This window comes from Ictalurus furcatus, chromosome 5 (assembly GCF_023375685.1).
Source record: "Ictalurus furcatus strain D&B chromosome 5, Billie_1.0, whole genome shotgun sequence".
Classification (NCBI taxonomy): domain Eukaryota; kingdom Metazoa; phylum Chordata; class Actinopteri; order Siluriformes; family Ictaluridae; genus Ictalurus; species Ictalurus furcatus.
The window spans coordinates 21281791-21299978 of NC_071259.1; the positions used below are offsets into that span (position 1 = coordinate 21281791).

General features: G+C 40.3%; 2 protein-coding genes across 9 annotated transcripts; one reads left to right on the plus strand and one right to left on the minus strand.

The window, feature by feature from the left end:
• Positions 1–311: 311 nt before the first annotated feature.
• nfyal (nuclear transcription factor Y, alpha, like) lies at positions 312–12318 on the minus strand. Of its 6 annotated transcripts, none has more exons than XM_053625178.1 (10): positions 12181–12318; positions 11293–11389; positions 8048–8125; positions 6377–6523; positions 6111–6242; positions 5904–6006; positions 4963–5117; positions 4322–4498; positions 4021–4128; positions 312–2682 (listed from the first exon to the last, which is right to left on the minus strand). In XM_053625178.1, the coding sequence occupies exons 2-10, from the start codon at positions 11365–11367 to the stop codon at positions 2620–2622; spliced, it is 1038 nt and encodes a 345-aa protein (XP_053481153.1). In that variant the 5' UTR covers positions 11368–11389; positions 12181–12318; the 3' UTR covers positions 312–2619. The 6 variants fall into 6 exon arrangements, with proteins under 6 accessions (XP_053481153.1, XP_053481150.1, XP_053481151.1 ...); XM_053625175.1 differs by having other exon boundaries at positions 8045–8125; XM_053625176.1 differs by lacking the exon at positions 12181–12318 and adding an exon at positions 12051–12154 and having other exon boundaries at positions 8045–8125.
• A 36-nt stretch (positions 12319–12354) lies between these two features.
• ngrn (neugrin, neurite outgrowth associated) lies at positions 12355–18142 on the plus strand. 3 transcript variants are annotated; one of them, XM_053625183.1, is made up of 4 exons: positions 12355–12664; positions 13792–14048; positions 15811–15921; positions 17514–18142. In XM_053625183.1, exons 2-4 carry the CDS (start codon positions 13831–13833, stop codon positions 18118–18120), a joined length of 936 nt encoding a protein of 311 aa, XP_053481158.1. In that variant the 5' UTR covers positions 12355–12664; positions 13792–13830; the 3' UTR covers positions 18121–18142. The 3 variants fall into 3 exon arrangements, with proteins under 3 accessions (XP_053481158.1, XP_053481157.1, XP_053481159.1); XM_053625182.1 differs by lacking the exon at positions 12355–12664 and adding an exon at positions 13241–13575; XM_053625184.1 differs by lacking the exon at positions 12355–12664 and adding an exon at positions 13241–13575 and having other exon boundaries at positions 13812–14048.
• Positions 18143–18188: the final 46 nt, after the last annotated feature.

Here is an 18188-nt window from a genome sequence, read left to right on the forward strand (position 1 = left end):
TAATGGTTTTAATGGTTAACAGTTGGTTTGTAATGGCATTTGTAGTGGAAACCATTAGAATTTCTGTAACCGTTTCTATTGTTTTGTTTTGTTTCTTTAATCAGGGCGCACAAGCAAAAGTGTGGTTATACCGATTATCAGCATGGCCGCGATTCTGCCATACGCACAAGAACGCAGGTCGAGTCCCACAGGTAATCACTTCTGTGATGATATGCAGTATAACCACACTATTGTGATTGTGATGCTGCTATTATACAAGTGTTAGAAATAAGAACTTAATATAAAGTAATTGACATTTCAGACACACCGTACACGAATAATTTGTTTATTTTTGCTCCACGGATGGAAATTGACCTCAAAGAAGCCACCTCACTGGTAGACCTTTGTCTAGCTAGCTCACAATGATTTGTATATTTCCATTAAAAGTACATCTAGTGAAATTGGCTTCTTCCCTTCCTCCTTTTCATCTTCATCTGATGAGATTTCATATTCTAAGTCAGAAGTTATAGTCATGAAAAATGTATCGTTTGCCATGTCCTATACTGTAGTAAGGGTTTCAGCAGCTAGATTTGGAATTTATTTTCAGCTAGAACTGAAATGTATCAGTGTGGTTATTATAATAAATATAAGCACGCGCATCCAATCAAATTAGTGGACTGGAACTAACTTTTATAAAACTAATATCCATGACTACACACTTTTTTTTTGTATTCATTTACGGCACATGTCCACCATACACATCCCCATATAAGTGACTTCTATAGAAACTATAACATATTAGAATAAGTGCATTAGAATAAACCTGATTTAAAATAAAACTGTAAATTGACAGTGGTTTAGTAACAAATAATAGAATGGCACATGGCTATTTCACACCTGTATAACTCAAAAAACATTCAATATTGATGCTTGCTAAAACATGCGGCCAAAATTTTAGCTTTCATGATGACAGACAGGATACACATCATTACAGGGGGATTTGAGGGTTTTCACCCTAATTAAGACCTTGTAAGTACCCCAAACAATTAAAAAAAAAACACAAACATTTGTGACAAGATCAGATTGAAATTGTTCTTTTTTTTTTCACGGACATCTTTTGTTGCTAGTATTGGCCCGATACAGATCATGCATATCATACCAATGCCATCTCTAGTTAACATTACTCAGTTGTTAGAAAGACACACAAACAGAGCACACTTTCAAATACACCTAGAACAAGCATTCAGGAATTTCTGTCCTGTTTATGTACTGCCTGGTTACATTAAGTATAAAAATGTAATCACTCAAAACCTTTTTTTTGTGTGAATTAGCCAGTCAGAGCTTAGTCTTGCAATTGAAATGTAAATGCAGAATTCATGCTCTCTCTCTCACACACGCACACGCACATTCAGCATGGATTTTAAATCTCTCACATAATGCTATTTACTGGAAAAGTCTACCTAGACTACACTATTTTTTATTTGGCAGTAACTGAACATTGCAACAGTTTGAATGTCTAAGATGAAATATTGACATACAAAAGCACTCCAATAATAAACAGGTCTTTCTCATGTTTAACAAAGTTTAACACAGAGGAGAAGCTCAAACTTAAGACATTAAAAACAACACATTCTTAACCTCAAGTTAGTAAAAAGCTAGTGGTTGACCAGCAACGTGAAGAACACGGTGCATACATTAGTGAGCTAAAATCTCTGCTTTCGGTCCATGGAGCTAAGCAGATTAAAGGACAGAACTCAAATTGATTTAATTAAGATCAGTTACAGCCTCCAACAGTGCTGAGAGTAGAAAGAAAAATCTATTACACAACATGTGCACAAGTGCCACTGCATAATTTAATCAAAATTTCATCATCTGAAAAGAGATTAGTGTTTAGCATTGTTCATCAAAAGAATATATACATTTGCCTGCCATGACAACAAGGTCTTTTTTTCTTTCTTTTTTTTTTTTTTTTTTTTTTTAAGTGAAAAGGGAAGACATATCAAGCAGGCATACTGGCTAACAAAGCCACTACAAAAGACCTCTCTCAGATTACAAATCCTGGTGATATCAAAATATGAAAGTTACAAAGTCTTCACATTACAAGCAATAATGTACAAGGCTGAGAGCCTCAGAATCAGAAATCCCCTGATTAATAGACTAATTTGCAAAAAGATTTGTTTGGCCCACCTATACTCACAGCAAATTTCAGCTAATACAAGATAAATATGGTCTTGCACTAAAGCTTAAATATATAAAATAAAAAACATTACAAATCGCACTACATACATTACAGATTCACCATCCTTACATTTAAAATGATGCATAAACACCAGATGAAATTATAAAACTAAACTACTGTAAAATAACACTTATATGTATAAAGGGTCACTGTACATTTTGTTCAAAGGTTTAATATCAGGAAGAAGTCACATTATGTAAGCTTGTGTCCTAAGAACAGCAAAGTATATTCACTAACCTTTAAAAAAAAACAACGCTTTTTATGCTCGTCACTAGTGTTAATGGCAAAATGAGAGAGGAGAGATACACACTGTATCGCCCTGTTAATCTACAGTTGCATTTAGAAGTGATGAACACTTTTTTTTTTTTTTTTTTTTTTTTTTTTAAAGATGCCATTTGTTGCTATGATACCCGTATTATCTGGGCCACGGTCTCTTCTGTTGCCTGATTCTGCTCCTGCTGCTCCTACAAACAAGGAAGGAGGGTTGTGTAAGCAGTTGGTTAAAATATTACACGCACATAATTCATACAAAAACACTCGACTCAGCATCGGTTTCTTTACTAGTTAACATGAACCAATATATGCGAACACACAGCTGTGTATGAAATGAGTTGAGGTAAGCACACCATAGGCTAATTACACAGGCTAATAATTAACCAAATGTTTTATGCTATATTTCCTCACTGGCCAATTTGTAGAAATCTTCACAGAAAGAAGATACATTTTTATCTTTATATAAAGATTTTAACCTAAGACTGAACATTTGTATAGCCAGTGGTTGATAAAATGAATGAATGATTAGACGAGAGAATGGCACGCAACAACACAAAAGCAAAATGAACATTTTATGTGAAGCCAATAAAGTTTTGGGAGCAAGCTGGTGAACATTTTACTGTTCTGAGTAATTTATTCAAAAAACGGATAAAATCACAACACATGGCAACAAAGAAGCAGGGTGCAAGGATTACAAGAACAAAAAATAATAATACAGGCAGAGAATGAACACAAAAATTAAACAGGAATGCAGTATGTGATGGATAAATGATAAATCAGACAGACAGGAGGAAAGTAACTTCTTTTACAGACACTGCATCGTGACATTCTCTGTGCTAACACAGTCTCTCATTGTGCTCCTAAACGGAATGGTTTCTTTTATATAAAAGGGTAACATGAGCCCAGATGCTTTAATACAAAACACCTCAGTAAGCATTCTTTAAGCAAAATTAATTTTTACATTCAAATAACATAATGGTTATTTAATTTTTGTTTAACACCAATGCAAATTGTTTGTACTTGCAGAGCCCCCCCCATGAACATTTGAACAATATCATAACTCTGTAACTGTACACTATATTTAAAAGCAAAGATATAAAGAATGATGTATTCTAACAGTGGACTATGTGCTTTTGGGTGCTACAGAGCTGACTAGTATCCTATTTCACTGGTATGGTGAAAGCTCTGCCGACTTTAGCTCAGCAACTTTGGCTTTCAGTGAAATTGTCCGGTGTTAAAATGCTGATGAAGCAGCATTTCAGAAAAAAATTAAATAAAAATAAAAAAACACCACAAAAGCACCTGTGAAAAACAGTTTGAGAAAGCAATGCTTCAGCTAAGCAAGAAGGATGGATGCGGACACAGTGTTGCCAATGCATGCATAAGCAAGGGAAGAGGAGTGCTCAGCAGTCAATGAGAGCAGAGAACAGCAGCTAAGCAAGAGGCACGGTTTGCCAGTGTGAGCTTGTGATTTCGGTGGCTCTGTGGAAGTCTTCCTGTTTGACTCTGGCCTGTTCCTGTGGTCTCACCTGCATGGCTAGAGCCATTTCTTCTTTCTCCTTCGGTGAAAAGAAGCGGCCACCATCTCCCCGCTTTCTCTGCATTGCGTGCCTGTGCCGTGACTCGTGTAGGTATTTCTGCAGTAATAAGAGGAAGAATTAGGTCAAATAGACTTGAGTTTTTCATTTACAGCTGAGAATTTGAGCATTAGAGAACTTTTTACATTTATCACAGCTAGTACAGAAACTATATTAGCAAACCTTTTGCACTCTATATACTACAAAAATTAGCCATGTTATGCCATGTCATTGCCTGACATCTGTCACTTACCCTCCTCTCTTTAGGAATCTTGCCCTCAGCTTCCAGTTTAGCACGGGCTTGTCTTCTTTTCAGGATGCGGTGGTACTGTTTGGCATTGACATAGAGTGGCTCCTCCTCCAGCATCTCAGCACCAGGCAGAGGGATTCGTTGGATGGTGGGTACCGTGCCTCCTCCACCAGGCACCATCTGACACACAAGCCCAAATGGGCCAAAAACATGTTAACGTAATCAATCCGATACCAGGAAATACGATTTTCCTGGAATTTTGGCAAGGACAGGTGAAGAAGCACCACCTTGTGGTGGCAACGACAACCACGGATCAGCTGTATGACTAATTTGTTAGGAGAGGCTCAGCTCACTTTCCCGATCATTTCTAATTTAGATATTAGACATAAGATTAAAACAGAGTGAGGATCCTGTGATATCCAAATTATCCACAACCGAATTATTCTGACCTACCACAAATTTCCCAAAAGTTTAGAGGTCAAAGCCTTTTAAATGATTGAACTTAGCACTAACTTTACATACACAGACAGCAGCTTTAAGAGAAACTGTGAATTTTGACATTATATATTATAGAATAAAATGAACACAGTGCAGGGAGTAATAAAGATGTATTGTATAGTATTGTAATGAATTTCAGCACTTACCATGACCATCCCTCCAGCACTAACCATATTGCCGGACACTGGCAGTGTGACTGTGACTGTGCCTTGCCCACTGTTGGTGGTAGAAGTGTTGGCGCCCCCTGCTGCCTGAACGATCTGTGTGCCAGACAGTGTGCCTGCAGGGATTGTGATCATGCCTGAAGAATTACATGCAAACATCAAAATGTTAGAAGTCCAAGTATTAATCTCTTATTAAAATTGTATTACTTTGTTATAGATAGACAGAATAGCATGCAACCAAACTCAATAAAGGAATAACAGCCTTTAGTATTTTAATAAGTTTCTTAACTCTCAGGTACATACAGTATTGTACTAGTCACAAAAGATGATGTTTCTTAGTACGCTTTTTTATATTTTACCTCCCACCTAGATTAGTAAACTATGATCATTCTTCAAAACAAATCCAATCTAAACTGAGCAGCAAAGCTTTACCACCCAAGAACTCTTGCTAGAGTGCAACAATCCTTTAATTCTCCGAAAGCAGCTGAGAACTTACACCGTGCTAATATAATAAAGGAATGGAGACTACAAGAAGCAGATCAGGAAAAAAAAAAAATATATATATCAACTTCGTTCAATTTGTTGCTTGACCCGACAGATTGTCTAATTTCATATACCAGGCCAGATGGGACTTTTTAGAAGCAGACTAAGTAAAACAATTTGAAGAGCAAACTGCCAAGGGCTCATTAACATTCAAGTGCTCACTTAATTTGTAACGGATTTACAAAGATTGTTTAACAGTCATTAAATGAAATTCAAGTAGCTCCAACAATTAGGGGAGCAAGAGAGAGGAGAGAGAGTGTGCGAGAGAGAGGAGAGAGAGAGCGAGAGAGGAGGGCGAGAGAGGACAACGAGACAGAGAGAGAGAAAGAGGAGAGAGAGAGCGCGACAGAGAGAAAGAGAGCGAGAGAAAGAAAACATACCCTGTTGTAGCACAGTGCCATCTGCATTCACAGGCTGGTACACGATGGTCTGGCCTTCAGCAGTCTGAGCAACCTGCTGGCCCTGGACTGTAATCTGCTGGCCCTGTCACACACATTAAAACATTTTAATACATTTGGCTATTACCATTTACTTTCTAACAAAGCATTAGGTCATGAAGTTGTAAGAAGGAAGACTGAATGTCTGACCTGGTTCTGTCCTGCAGTAATAGCGGTCTGGGGCTGCTGGATGATGATCTGCTGAGCCTGCCCCTGCTGCCCCTGTAGCTGCAGCGTCTGCCCTCCTTGCAGCTGGATTTGCCCCGGCTGCACCAACTGGATCTGAGCACCAAGGACAGCGAAGCAGGAGATACAGTAATGATCATGTTGTGAAAATTGTAGCTCTTTGTACACTGTAGTACAAGAGATATCCTTGGTAGATTATTCTAGTTCCGATAGTTCTTGTGTGTTCTTACCTGCTGCAAGCCCTGAGCTCCAGAGACAGGCACCTGCATAATGGTCTGGCCCTGGCCTCCAGACATGGCCTGTACCATGATGGGCTGCCCTGAGGAGGTGATCAGCTGACCTCCACTCACCTGCACCATAAGCGGTTGGCCTTGGACCTACACACAGGCACAAGACACACAGTTAGTTTGGCGCTATCCTGCAAATAAAGTCATTAGTAAATGAGAACAGACCTTCGCATGCATCAGACAAAGAAATACCTAGGCTGTGCATTTTTGTTGGCGATGATGCATCACAGAGGTTCACAACCCCGGGCCTGGAGTGTCCTCCAAATTTTACTGTTTTGTCCTGATCCAATTAATCAGCTAAGAAGCAAATTCGGATGGTGTATTTAACCAGGAAACAAACTAAAATGTAAAGGACTCCAGGACCCATGCTGGGAAGCATTAATCTATCATACCACAGAAGTAAATGTGACGGTGATGCACCAGTTGAAGGCAAAAGCAAAAAGAGGCATGAGTAGGTAATGAACACTGAATGAAGAACTGCACTGTTCACATGTTTGGGACAAACATGGTCAATATTCGAACATGCTGAAGATGATGCATTAGGGGGTGCATTCAACACAGCTTTACTATAAAGTTATAGGTACAACATTCTACTCATACACAGCATTCAGACCAAACATGGAATCGTTATAATAGCTGATTTAGCAGATGAAGAATCATGCAACGTCCTGCAAACATAAAAAATGCTCAACAGTGATGAGAGAAAGCTTTCTATGCTCGTCCCTTTTGTCCGTTCGTTGGATATACACCCGAGTTTAAAATACACCTCAGGTAAGCCACATGATGTGCAAAAGGAAAAATGTTTACAAAAGGCAAAAAAAAATACGTCTTGCCTCATAACAGATCAAGGCTGAGTTTCCAGAAAGCACTGTTCTTTAATTAAGTAACATAACACGACAAGGTATGCAATTACAGGAACATAATCAACGATAAGTGGTGTGATGCATTACCACCCTGCAGCTCAACATTCTTTTCATCAGTCTATAGTAAAGTTTAATGTTGTGGAACATCTGCAAAAGAAAACAACTTTACTCTTGTGGAAACCATGTGATCAACTATGAACTGTCATTCTTTCCATAACATAACTTTCTTTCTTCCCCTCTCTTGACTTAATAAGATTCAAAACAAACCATCATGTTACACCTCAAAGCCCTCAAGACTCTCGAGTAGTGGCTGTTACAAAGCACTGACACTGGAGACTCCTTCCAGAAATGTTAAACATCTGCGTACAGAAAAAGTTACCATAACAACAACTATACATTTTACTTTGCTCAATAACATGTTTTTAAATCTGTTTAGGATGTTGAGCACCAACCATTACAAGTCCCTGTCTATGAGCTGTTCTTATAAAAACAATAACACATTAGATTTATGTTAATGCACTTAATCTATGCTCAGCTGCTATTAAAGATAATTCGATCAACCAACAGTGCTGCAGAGTAACAAAAAAAGTAAAAAGGTTTTGCAGTATCAGCATTAGAAACACATGGCGTTGGAAACTGGAGCTTGGTCCATTATGCACAGTACTGAGGCATGCCGGTCAGCTCACAGCGACATGGACACAAGCTGCATGCAACAGGTGACAGTTACGAGCTTAGGAGTTTTCACAACTACCTGGAGCGTCTGCACTTGCTGACCAGCTGCTGTAACGACAGGCGCTTCGGTCTGCAGCTGTACAGCTGTGACTGTGCCCTGTGAATAAGCCCATGTAACCAGATCACTCCTGATTCACCTTTACACCTGGTTCTTGGGGTATACAAACTAGTGTTGGCCTGGTGACGGGGTACGCTACTGGATTATTGTCTTGGATGCATAAAGCCTACAAATTAGTTATGTACACTCATCAAGCACTTTATTAGGAACACGATACTGATACACTGGGTAGGACCTCCTTTTGCTCTTAATTTTTTTTTTTTTTTTTTTTTTAAAAGCCTCAAGTCTCTGTGGCATGGATTCAACAAGATGTCGGAAACGTTCCTTTGAGATTCTGGTCCACGTTGACATAACTGCATCACACAATTCCCGCCAGTGTTTCAATTTCATGCTGTGAATCTCCTGTTCTGCCACATCCCAAAGGTGTTCTATTGGACAGATCCGGTGACTGGGAAGGCCACTGAAGAACACTGAGCTCATCGTCATGTTCATGAAACCAGTTTGAGACGACTTTCGCTTTGTGACATGAAGCATTATCGTGCTGGAAAAAGAAGATGACGGATAAACTGTGGCCACGAATGGAAGTCAACAACAGTACTCAAATAGGCTGTGGCATTAATACAATGATTGTTTGGTACAATCATCGGCCCAGTGTGCCAAGAAAACATTCCTCACACATTACACCACCTCCACCAGCCTGGACGGTTAACATCAGGCAGGTTAGGTCCATAGATTCATGCTGTTAGAGCCAAATTCTGACCCTATCATCTGTGTGCTTCAGCAGAAATGGAGATTCACCAGACCAGGCTACATTTTTCCAGTCTTCAACTGTGCAGTTTTGGTGAGCCTGTGCCCACTGCAGCCGCAGCTTTCTGTTCTTGTCTGACAGAAGTGGATCCCGACGTGGTCTTCTGTTGTTGTAGCTCATCCGCCTCCAGGTTACGTATTTTCTGCTCACCACACTTGTACGGAGTGGTTATCCGAGTTACTGCAGCCTTTCTATCAATTTGAACCAGCCTGGCCATTCTTTGTTGTCCTCTCTCATCAAAAGATGAGTAAACTCTAAAGACTGTTGTGCATGAAAATCCCAGGAGATTAGCAGTTGTAGAAATGTCACCAACAATCATGCCACCGTCAAAATCACTACCAGCGTCCGAAACCGCATACTTACCTACTACACAGTAGGTGAAAAGCAGTACGCCAGAGAGGTAGTGTGTCCGAATTCTCAATAAGTGAGAAATACCCGGATGGCGTGCTGTTTCCGGCAAGATTTTGTCGTATGTAACTGATGGACACTATGGACTGGTGCGGAAGAGCTCAGAAAAAAAAAATTAATAACTTGCAGAAGACAGCGTTGGCTCTTTTTAAATATTAAACCTTGGTTAAACAGGACTTTTTTAACAATACCCGAATAAATTATTAACTTGTTAAAAATGTTTGTGTTTATGAAGAAGTCGAAAGTCACAGGACAATGCTAAGATGGCGGATGTAGTATGTCTGGGACTGTAGTCATACTACACACACATACTGATTAGTACGTACTGTTTCAATGGCCGTGCAGTACATACTGCATCAAATTCAGTACGTACTGTCACGGTATGCGATTTCGGACACAGGGACTGAGAATCCCCCCCATTCTGATGGTTGCTGTGAACATTACCCGAAGCTGCTCCCCATATCTGCATGATTTTATGCAGTACACTGCTGCCACATGAGTGGCTGATTAGATAATTGCACAGATGATTAGGTGTACAGGTGTTCCTAATAAAGTGCTCAGCGAGTGTATGTTGCACATATTGGGAAAAAAAAAAAACACACCCAAGACCACAATCTAGGGATGCACCGGGGCTGATACCAACAAACCTGCCAACCCAAAAGAGGAATAATGCATAGCTTCCCTGATGAGGAAGGTGAAAATGACACAAAAAAACAGTATAGTCCTCTTATAAATTGCTTGTATAATGTCCCTCAGAATCACTTTCTAGTTAGCATTACTATTATTTGTAAAGTGTTAAGAGTTGAAACTGATGTTACTTATGTCTAACGTTCGCTAAGTCAAACACACATTGCTAGATTTTATTTCTCATTAATGAACTCAAAATATTCAGTTTACCTTGACAGTACGCGAGGCCACTACGTCGGCACACCTTTTAAGTGCAAAAATCAAGCAGAATTTCTTATTTTGCTTATTTTTGAGTAATAACTCGTACTAGGAAGGTTGGCAGGTCTGTACGAACCCGAATTGCTGAGTCTGTATTGAAATGGATTTAACCCATTTACGTCCTGATCCAGTCCATTGTAATTTTTTCCTTCTTTGTTGCTGTAAAAGCTTGTAACACCGATTTCTTTATAAAGCTGGGTTCACACTGTACGATTTTGGCCACGATTTGGTCGTCTGAGAAATTTTGAGAATCCTAGAAGATTCCTATAATCCTAGGCCAAACTCTGTAGTCTTTGATCGCCAGTTTGACATGTTCCCCAACAGCCGATTAAGTTGTTGTGGCTTCTCCTACTCCGTACGAGTCTTCTTGACCGTCGTACAGTCTGACATTAATGACAAATGAGATCCTATTGTATGACATGGCTTACAGCGGGGATCATGTTCATACAGTCTGACAAGAAACAGTCGCAAAGGACTATTAAAAATCGCACCGTGTGCACCCGGCTTAAACCATGTCACACTGTATTATCTCGGTTGTCATTAATGTCGGACTGTACGATGGTCAAGACACACACAAGAAGACTTGTACGGAGTAGGAGAAGCCACAGGAATGTGCCTCAAATCTTCTGACACTGCCAGAATTTAATCGGAGGAAAAAAATTTTTATCACAACGGATGTTAATCGGCTGTCGGGGAATGTGTCGAACTAGCGAACAAAGACTACAGTTTGGCCTAGGATTATAATCTTTCAGGATTCTCAAAATTTGTCTCAGACGACCAAATCATGGCTGAAATCATACAGCGTAAACCCGGCTTAAGACAAAACAGCCGAGCGAATACAGGACATTAACAAAATCAGAGTCTGTGACGTTTCTCAGAGACTTTGAACTCTGATATTGATTTTGCATTGAAAATTGAGCGGAAACGCAAGTGATGCATCCCCGCCATTTGTGTTTGTACGTGACGGTTGTACACGTTTGTCATTCTACTCGCTTTATACAGTTACATTAAGACCAAAGGTGGACTTTTCCCCTCTTTTGCTTACCTGCTGCTGGATCTGTCCATTCGCTGTCTGTACGACTATCTGCTCCCCACTGCTCGTGGAGGTGTACTGCTCCATTTTCTCCAGCAGTTTCACAGATCTGGAACAGAAGGAGCATTTTATTTATGCATTACACAGGTATGGAAACAGGCCAGACTTTTTAGTATGACAAGTTATTCAGCCCACAATGCGGCTCAAACTGTCCAAGGGATCTGATCTCATTGTAGCTACATCTGCATCTCTGACTATGTGAATTATAGTTTATAACATTTAAATCCAAGGGATTAAGTAGTAAGAATACATAGTAAGAACTTTATTTTGCTGCTGTTTTATATATACACACACACACACACATATATATATATATATATATATATATATATATATATATATATATATATATATATACATACATACATACATACACACACACACACATATATATATATATAACACAATAGCTAGTATGCTAGGTATAAACGACACAACAAACCTAACTGCTTGATTCTTAAATTCAAGGATTAATTTTGAATAGATACTTTATTAATCCCGAGGGAAGTTACTGTTTTTTATTTATTTATTTTTACAGGGACTGTTAAATTACTAACTGGTTAGCGTCTCTGTTTGCTAACTAGGTACAGAAACTATACTAGATAAAGGAGCTAACCAGCTAAATGGGCTCTTTTGTTGTGTCGCGAGCTCTAACGCCAGCGCGAGCTCAAACACAGCGTCCTCCATTTTATCCCCGTTTACATCCCCACCGTGTCGCTTCTTATTCCTCACGGAACCGAGCTGATTTCTGTATTTCTGCCGAGTTAGTCATTTGGTTGGTCAATGACAAACCAATCGGTGTAGTGAGGCACCATTCCTCTCGAGCCGCGCACTCTTTACCGTTTCTCAGCTGTCCGGTTCCCTTCTGATTGGCTCCAGTACAGAGCTCAAAAATCCAATCACCACAGCTTTGCTGACAAAATGGCGCAAATGAACAACGCCAAGAAGAAACGTTAATGTTTTCCACCCGCATTCAAACAAATCCCGCCTTCTGAGCCGAGATTGGCTGTCCTCCTATTGGATAGATGCTGCGAGCCAATCCTAGCGCAGAAGGTCTGATACTGTTAGCCAATCGGAGCTCTGATAAAGACGGGTGGGGAAAATACTCAGAAAGAAGATGAGACTGCTTGTGAAATGGAGCGGAAACGCAACAAACGGGCACGCGTCACTGGGACTGAGCCAAACACGTCAACTGCGCCGCCATTTTAGAAGGGACAACTTTTCAGTATAATGTCGTTGACTTGATGGATTTGTGATTTAGTACAAGGATTAGTTTATAACTGTAATTTATAGTAGCTGCGGTTGTCTTCTTGACCAATTTATGGTGAATATGTCGTTGTTTTTTCACATAATCTTTTATGAAGCTGATTTTTTAAATGTAATTCTTATTTACAATCTTGCTATTGCTGATATCTGTTATGTAAATAAAAATACTACCATGTAACCTCTAAAATGATTTATGATAATGACGATGGTGATTATTATTATTATTATTATTATTATTATTATTATTATTATTATTTGTCGATAGAAGTAAAACGCTTGCTCAAGCCTGGCACATAAATGCATCATTTTTGTAAATGTACATTTAGCCTACAACTCGTCCCACTGCTGCTGGCAGTATAGACAGTGAATTCCAAAATTTATAACATATTTATTGTTAAAAATGTATTGTTATACTCATTAATTTGTTTACAAAAATCGACCGAACAAAAATAAATTATAGCAAATATTATTATAATTGTGTCCCAAATGACGCACTATGCACTTATGCAATATGTACTCAACACTGTAATGTATGAATTTTATAAGATCAACATCGGAGTCAGATAGCCCCGCCCCCTATGTCACGTAATTAAAGCTGCGACAGTTGAGTGCATGAAGTGTCAAAAAAAAAAAATCGGTTTATCAAGTGCATCACCCGGGTATTTAAAGTGCATTTTTTCTACTTGGAATTTTCACTGTGCACACACTACTACAAAACGGTATAGAATAGCAAATGCGCGAATTGGGACGTATCTTTCAGCTTCCTAGCCTTGTTGGTTTGCAACTTGCCCCTTCTAATATGGCGGGCGTTCTGTGCGCACGGGACGTAGTTCCGGTGCAACTTACATAACCTCGAACATGGAGAAGCGCTGATGGAAGTGTTTATTCACGTGTGTTTTTATTTACTGAGTTAAAAAAAAGAGCAATTCTTTGACTTGTTACGGGGTTTTGCCATTATAAGGCATTTTGGTAAGCTGGCTGTTTTTCTGTCGCTTTCTTAAATTAATACACAGTTTACATTGTATAGTATAGCATGAATATGTTTCTCGAGTATTTAATAAAATCCTAATAAAAGTGGAGTTGGTCTTTATACTATGATCTAAATACTATATAACTAAGACGTTCATGTCGTTGCCGTTAAGATTTATTTATTTATTTATCTATCTATCTGTCTTGTTAACACAGCTCACCATCCTGTGTGCCAGACTCTGTTGGTGAATCAGCATGTTCACAATGTTCAGCATGGCCGGCCCGGTGGCAGTGAGGCTGGCTTCTCTTCCAGTATTGATCTGTCGCCATGCCAGTCGCAGTGCCAGGAGCTGGACGGCTTCTGCTACTCACAGTCATTCCCTCTCAGGAAACAGAAGGACAGAGCAGCAGGACTTTTCAGAGGATGACCTTGACATGGATGAAGTAGAATCCAAACTGGAGGCTCTTGTGAAGTGAGTACTGTGGCTGTAATTTGGGATGTGAGCACGATTATGTACAGGGCGGCTGGTATAACTTTCATAGATCAATATAAGGTTTCATTTTTGTCATCAGCGTCAGCCCCCCTTTTGCAAGATGTCTTTAAAACTCATTAAAAATACAGACTTCTGAATACATCCCCCTTTTTTATTAATAATAACATCTTGCATCTTTACATTACATTACATTAGGAATAGTGGGAGGGATGGGCATACCAAAATTGTTGAGGCCCCCCTGGAACACCCTGGCGGTCCCCAAGGTGGCCGTGGCTCCCACTTTGAAAACCAATGATCTATAAGCGCTCTCTCTCTACCACCAATACAGAGCAACAGTTTTGATGACATCATTCTGCACTTTGGCTTCTCGTCTGATTTTCCGTCCAATCAAATGCTCTCTAGAATCTGAAGTGTCACACCGTGGTATTAACTGTCAAGTACAGCTTAGGTGGGGTAAACAAAGCTAAACGTTAATGGCTATTTCAAAAGGGGGAGGAGCTACCCGATACATCACACTGCGACTTCCTGGTTTAGTTGAAATTTCGGCAACACCAAATGATTTTGTGCGTTTCGAGGTGCTTCACTGGGACGTTAAGGTGATATGAACAGTGCCTACAATGGTTGTAAGAAAAATACACAATAGTATGAAGAGGCAAAGCTGGGGCTGATTTCTGTTTATCCAAGGCTGTAGATTCATACAGACTATCAGTGACAGCCATGTGAGGTGATCACACAGAGTAGAGGAGTGCGCAGGATTGTCTTTTGAATCCCATTCCCACTTGCTCTCGAAGTAATGCTGACCACTTTCACAGACACTCTTGACTAATCCCTCCTGTTCCTGCAGTTACTTTTGTTTGTACAACACTCTAACAAATTACTGTGACCATGACCAGAGTTACTGATGATGTATGAATGGTGCAAGAGCCATATACACTCTCATGTTAATGAACATGGCCTTTCTTTGTCCCTTAAGCTTCATATCTGATCACCAAATCTCACCTGCAAGAAAGAATAATCTGCCCGAATCGTGACTATTTTTTTGCATCCCACAGGATCCCAATCGTGGTGCACAACCTTAAGGGGGCTTTCACACTGGCAGTTTAGTTTGAAACAGAGGACGGTTTGCATGAAAAATTGGTCATGTGAAAGCAGTCATGCAGACCGGGAAGCGCACCGCAGTACTGAAACTGTGCCACAATTCCCAGGAATGAAAACGCAACTAGTACTCTGGTCTGCACTCCGTCAGCAAGTAAAGTAGCCCGTGCATGTGTTTTATCTGATGACGACATCATTATTTTCCACAACACACGTGTACCATGAGTGGCAGGGGATTCTGTGGGACACAGAAGAGCTCCACTGCTGCACATAATAGCACCAAAATAATTTCTTTTTTAATATGGTGAGTGGTGTTGTGTTCTCCATGTGAATTTGTGATTACGTAAGATGAACGCAAAAAGCACCCCCTCCCCTCCCCCAAATGCATTGGGAGGGGAAACAAAAAGCAGACTGACTATACGTATGTTGTCAATAAATTACATAAAAAGGCCAAACATTTAGTATTTTTGGTTTGAATGACAGTGGTGCAAGTTTTCTGTTTGTGATGTTTGGCATTCAGAGGGAACATGGCATGAAGGCAGTCGGGTATTACAGACTCTAAACACTTGTGATATAATGCATTGCTCAACTAGCGACTCTCCAGTCATCACTGATTATTTGTTTCTGTTATCTGCTTACTGTGCAGAGAGGAGAGGAAAAGAGAGAAGTCTGCCAAATTTCACAAGATCCGGCGGAAGCTGAGCAGCGCCGGAGCCCCGGAAAGAAGATTAAGTTGGGATGCCATTCAACAGATCAGGTACTGTAGGAGTCCTCTATATTAATCAGACCCTCCAGGAGTTTGCAATTTTGCAATCATAGAAATTAACGCAAAATCAAGCAAACTCCGTAATATTCTGAAGAGTTTGCGTTTTTTTTGTTTCAAAAATGAACGCAGATTTTCCACAGATTTGGACCAAGACGGATCAGGTGACCATGATGACGCGCATTCAGCCAAAGCCCAATTCAATTCATGTGCATGGAACGAGTCCAATTAAAAGGTCTCAGTTAAAAAAATTGCTGTTTACATGGTAGTTTCTTAATCAGAGTATTGTCTTAATCAGGTTAATATCAGATTATTGTTGTCCATGTAAACGTACTGACTGAGTGAACTAGATCTCAAAACACTGAAGGTCTGAAAAGGCGTCACGTACTGATTTGAATAGTCAAACTTAGGAAGTTGAATGAAATTGCGAAAGCTTCAGCCTGGTTTGTTACAAAGAGGGGAAAAATCTTTCATCATTATGAGTTAAACACCCTGGGGCAGGTCTGCATTCATTAATTTCACATCTCATTATAGAAATCCGGTTTACGATCCGCATATTTGATTTGGTAGAGATTTTATGCCTGACGACCTTCCTGATGCAACTCCCTATTTTAATTGGCTTGGGACCAGCACTGAGAGTGCTGTGCTACCCCAGTGGCTGGGATTGGAGCCGAACATCAGGCTCAATCCCACGACCCTGAGATCAAGTGTCATGCTTTACTGATTGAACTAGCCAGGCGCCAACATTCCCGATTCTAACATTTTCGTTCTAAAAACGCATAACTTTTGCTACGGTTATGCCTGTCATCTACACTACTCCGGCGTTTTCGACCCTCAAAAATGGAGACTTTTGGAAACGCCAAAGACCCCGTTTTAGTTTGAAAACTCTGGGCTTGTGTTTCAGTGTAAACAGACCAAGACGAAGACTTTTGAAAAGAAAGGCCTAGCTTCGCCCACATTTCGCCCCCTGATTAGCTATTCTGGATCATTGCGTATCCTTCCCTGATTCGCCAAGCCCCTACCATATGACCATTACGCTACCTTGATCATATACACCACAACACGGAGACTGCACTGCAAACTTTGATGGCTTTGTTGTCATTCTTAGCAGCCAATGTGCAGTTAAATTCTGTATTTTATAATACTGCAGCTGCCTACATGCGCAAGAGGCAAGCTATGATTAGAGCAATCAGAAACAAATCTCATTTCAAGCGGCGTAAGCCCTACATGGAACTCCGGTTTGGACTAGCAACCAACTTGCTGTTTACACATGTATGCGCATGCCCAGTGTGCATGAATGGTCATGTGACCTGTGTTTTTGGTCATGTAGTGTGGACGTAGATCGTTTCTGAAACATGATCCTCGTGTGGATGAGGATCGTTTTCATTTCAAAACGAAAACACATTAGTGTAAACAGGGCCTTAGAGCAGGGAAAACACCAAATTGTGCCACTGGAATTATCTACATGCAGTGCTTTTATACAGTGATGGGAATATTAAAGCTGTTTCAGCATCTGGTTTATAAAGATATTGGGGAAGGTTTTAGTAACCATTTCCTTAGAAGTAACTGACTTGATCTGTTTTCAGGTACCTAAAGCAGGAGTCACCACAGGAATGGACGGTGCAGAGATTAGCGGAGGGTTTCTCTGTTAGTACTGATGTCATCTACAGAGTCCTTCACAGCAAGTTCACCCCACCCCCAGAGAGGAGGCTTAAACAGGATGCCAAAGTGTTAACCACAGTCAGACAGACTTTCCTCGAGGACGATAAAACGAATCAGTCACAAAAAGGCCAATCACAACTGCCTTTACCCACCAGCACTGTACCAGCCTTGATTTCCTCTGGGAACACGAGCACACTCGTTGCCCTGACCAGTGGAGCTCTGACACCTACAGAGTGTGTGACAGGACTGGTTCCAACTGCTGCTAACGTTCCATCCCCTTCAATAAGGACAGCTCAGATATCAGCAGTGGCTCAGGGGACATTACAGGAGCAGCCTGCTGTGAGGCAAGAGCTGACAGGTGTTAAAGAGAGAGGTGTAGAAGTGGAGGAGGAAGAGGAGTGGGATGGAGTGGTTTTCACAGACGAAGGACTGGAGGAACTTATCCACACACTGCAGGAAAAACCCAGTGCAGTAGAACAAAAGGGCAGGGAGTTTTACGACAGCGATGGCAACTTCTTGTACAGGATCTAAATAAACTGTTTCTTGAATTGAATATTAAATGCACTGTCAGGGAACGTTTGAAATAATAATTAAATATT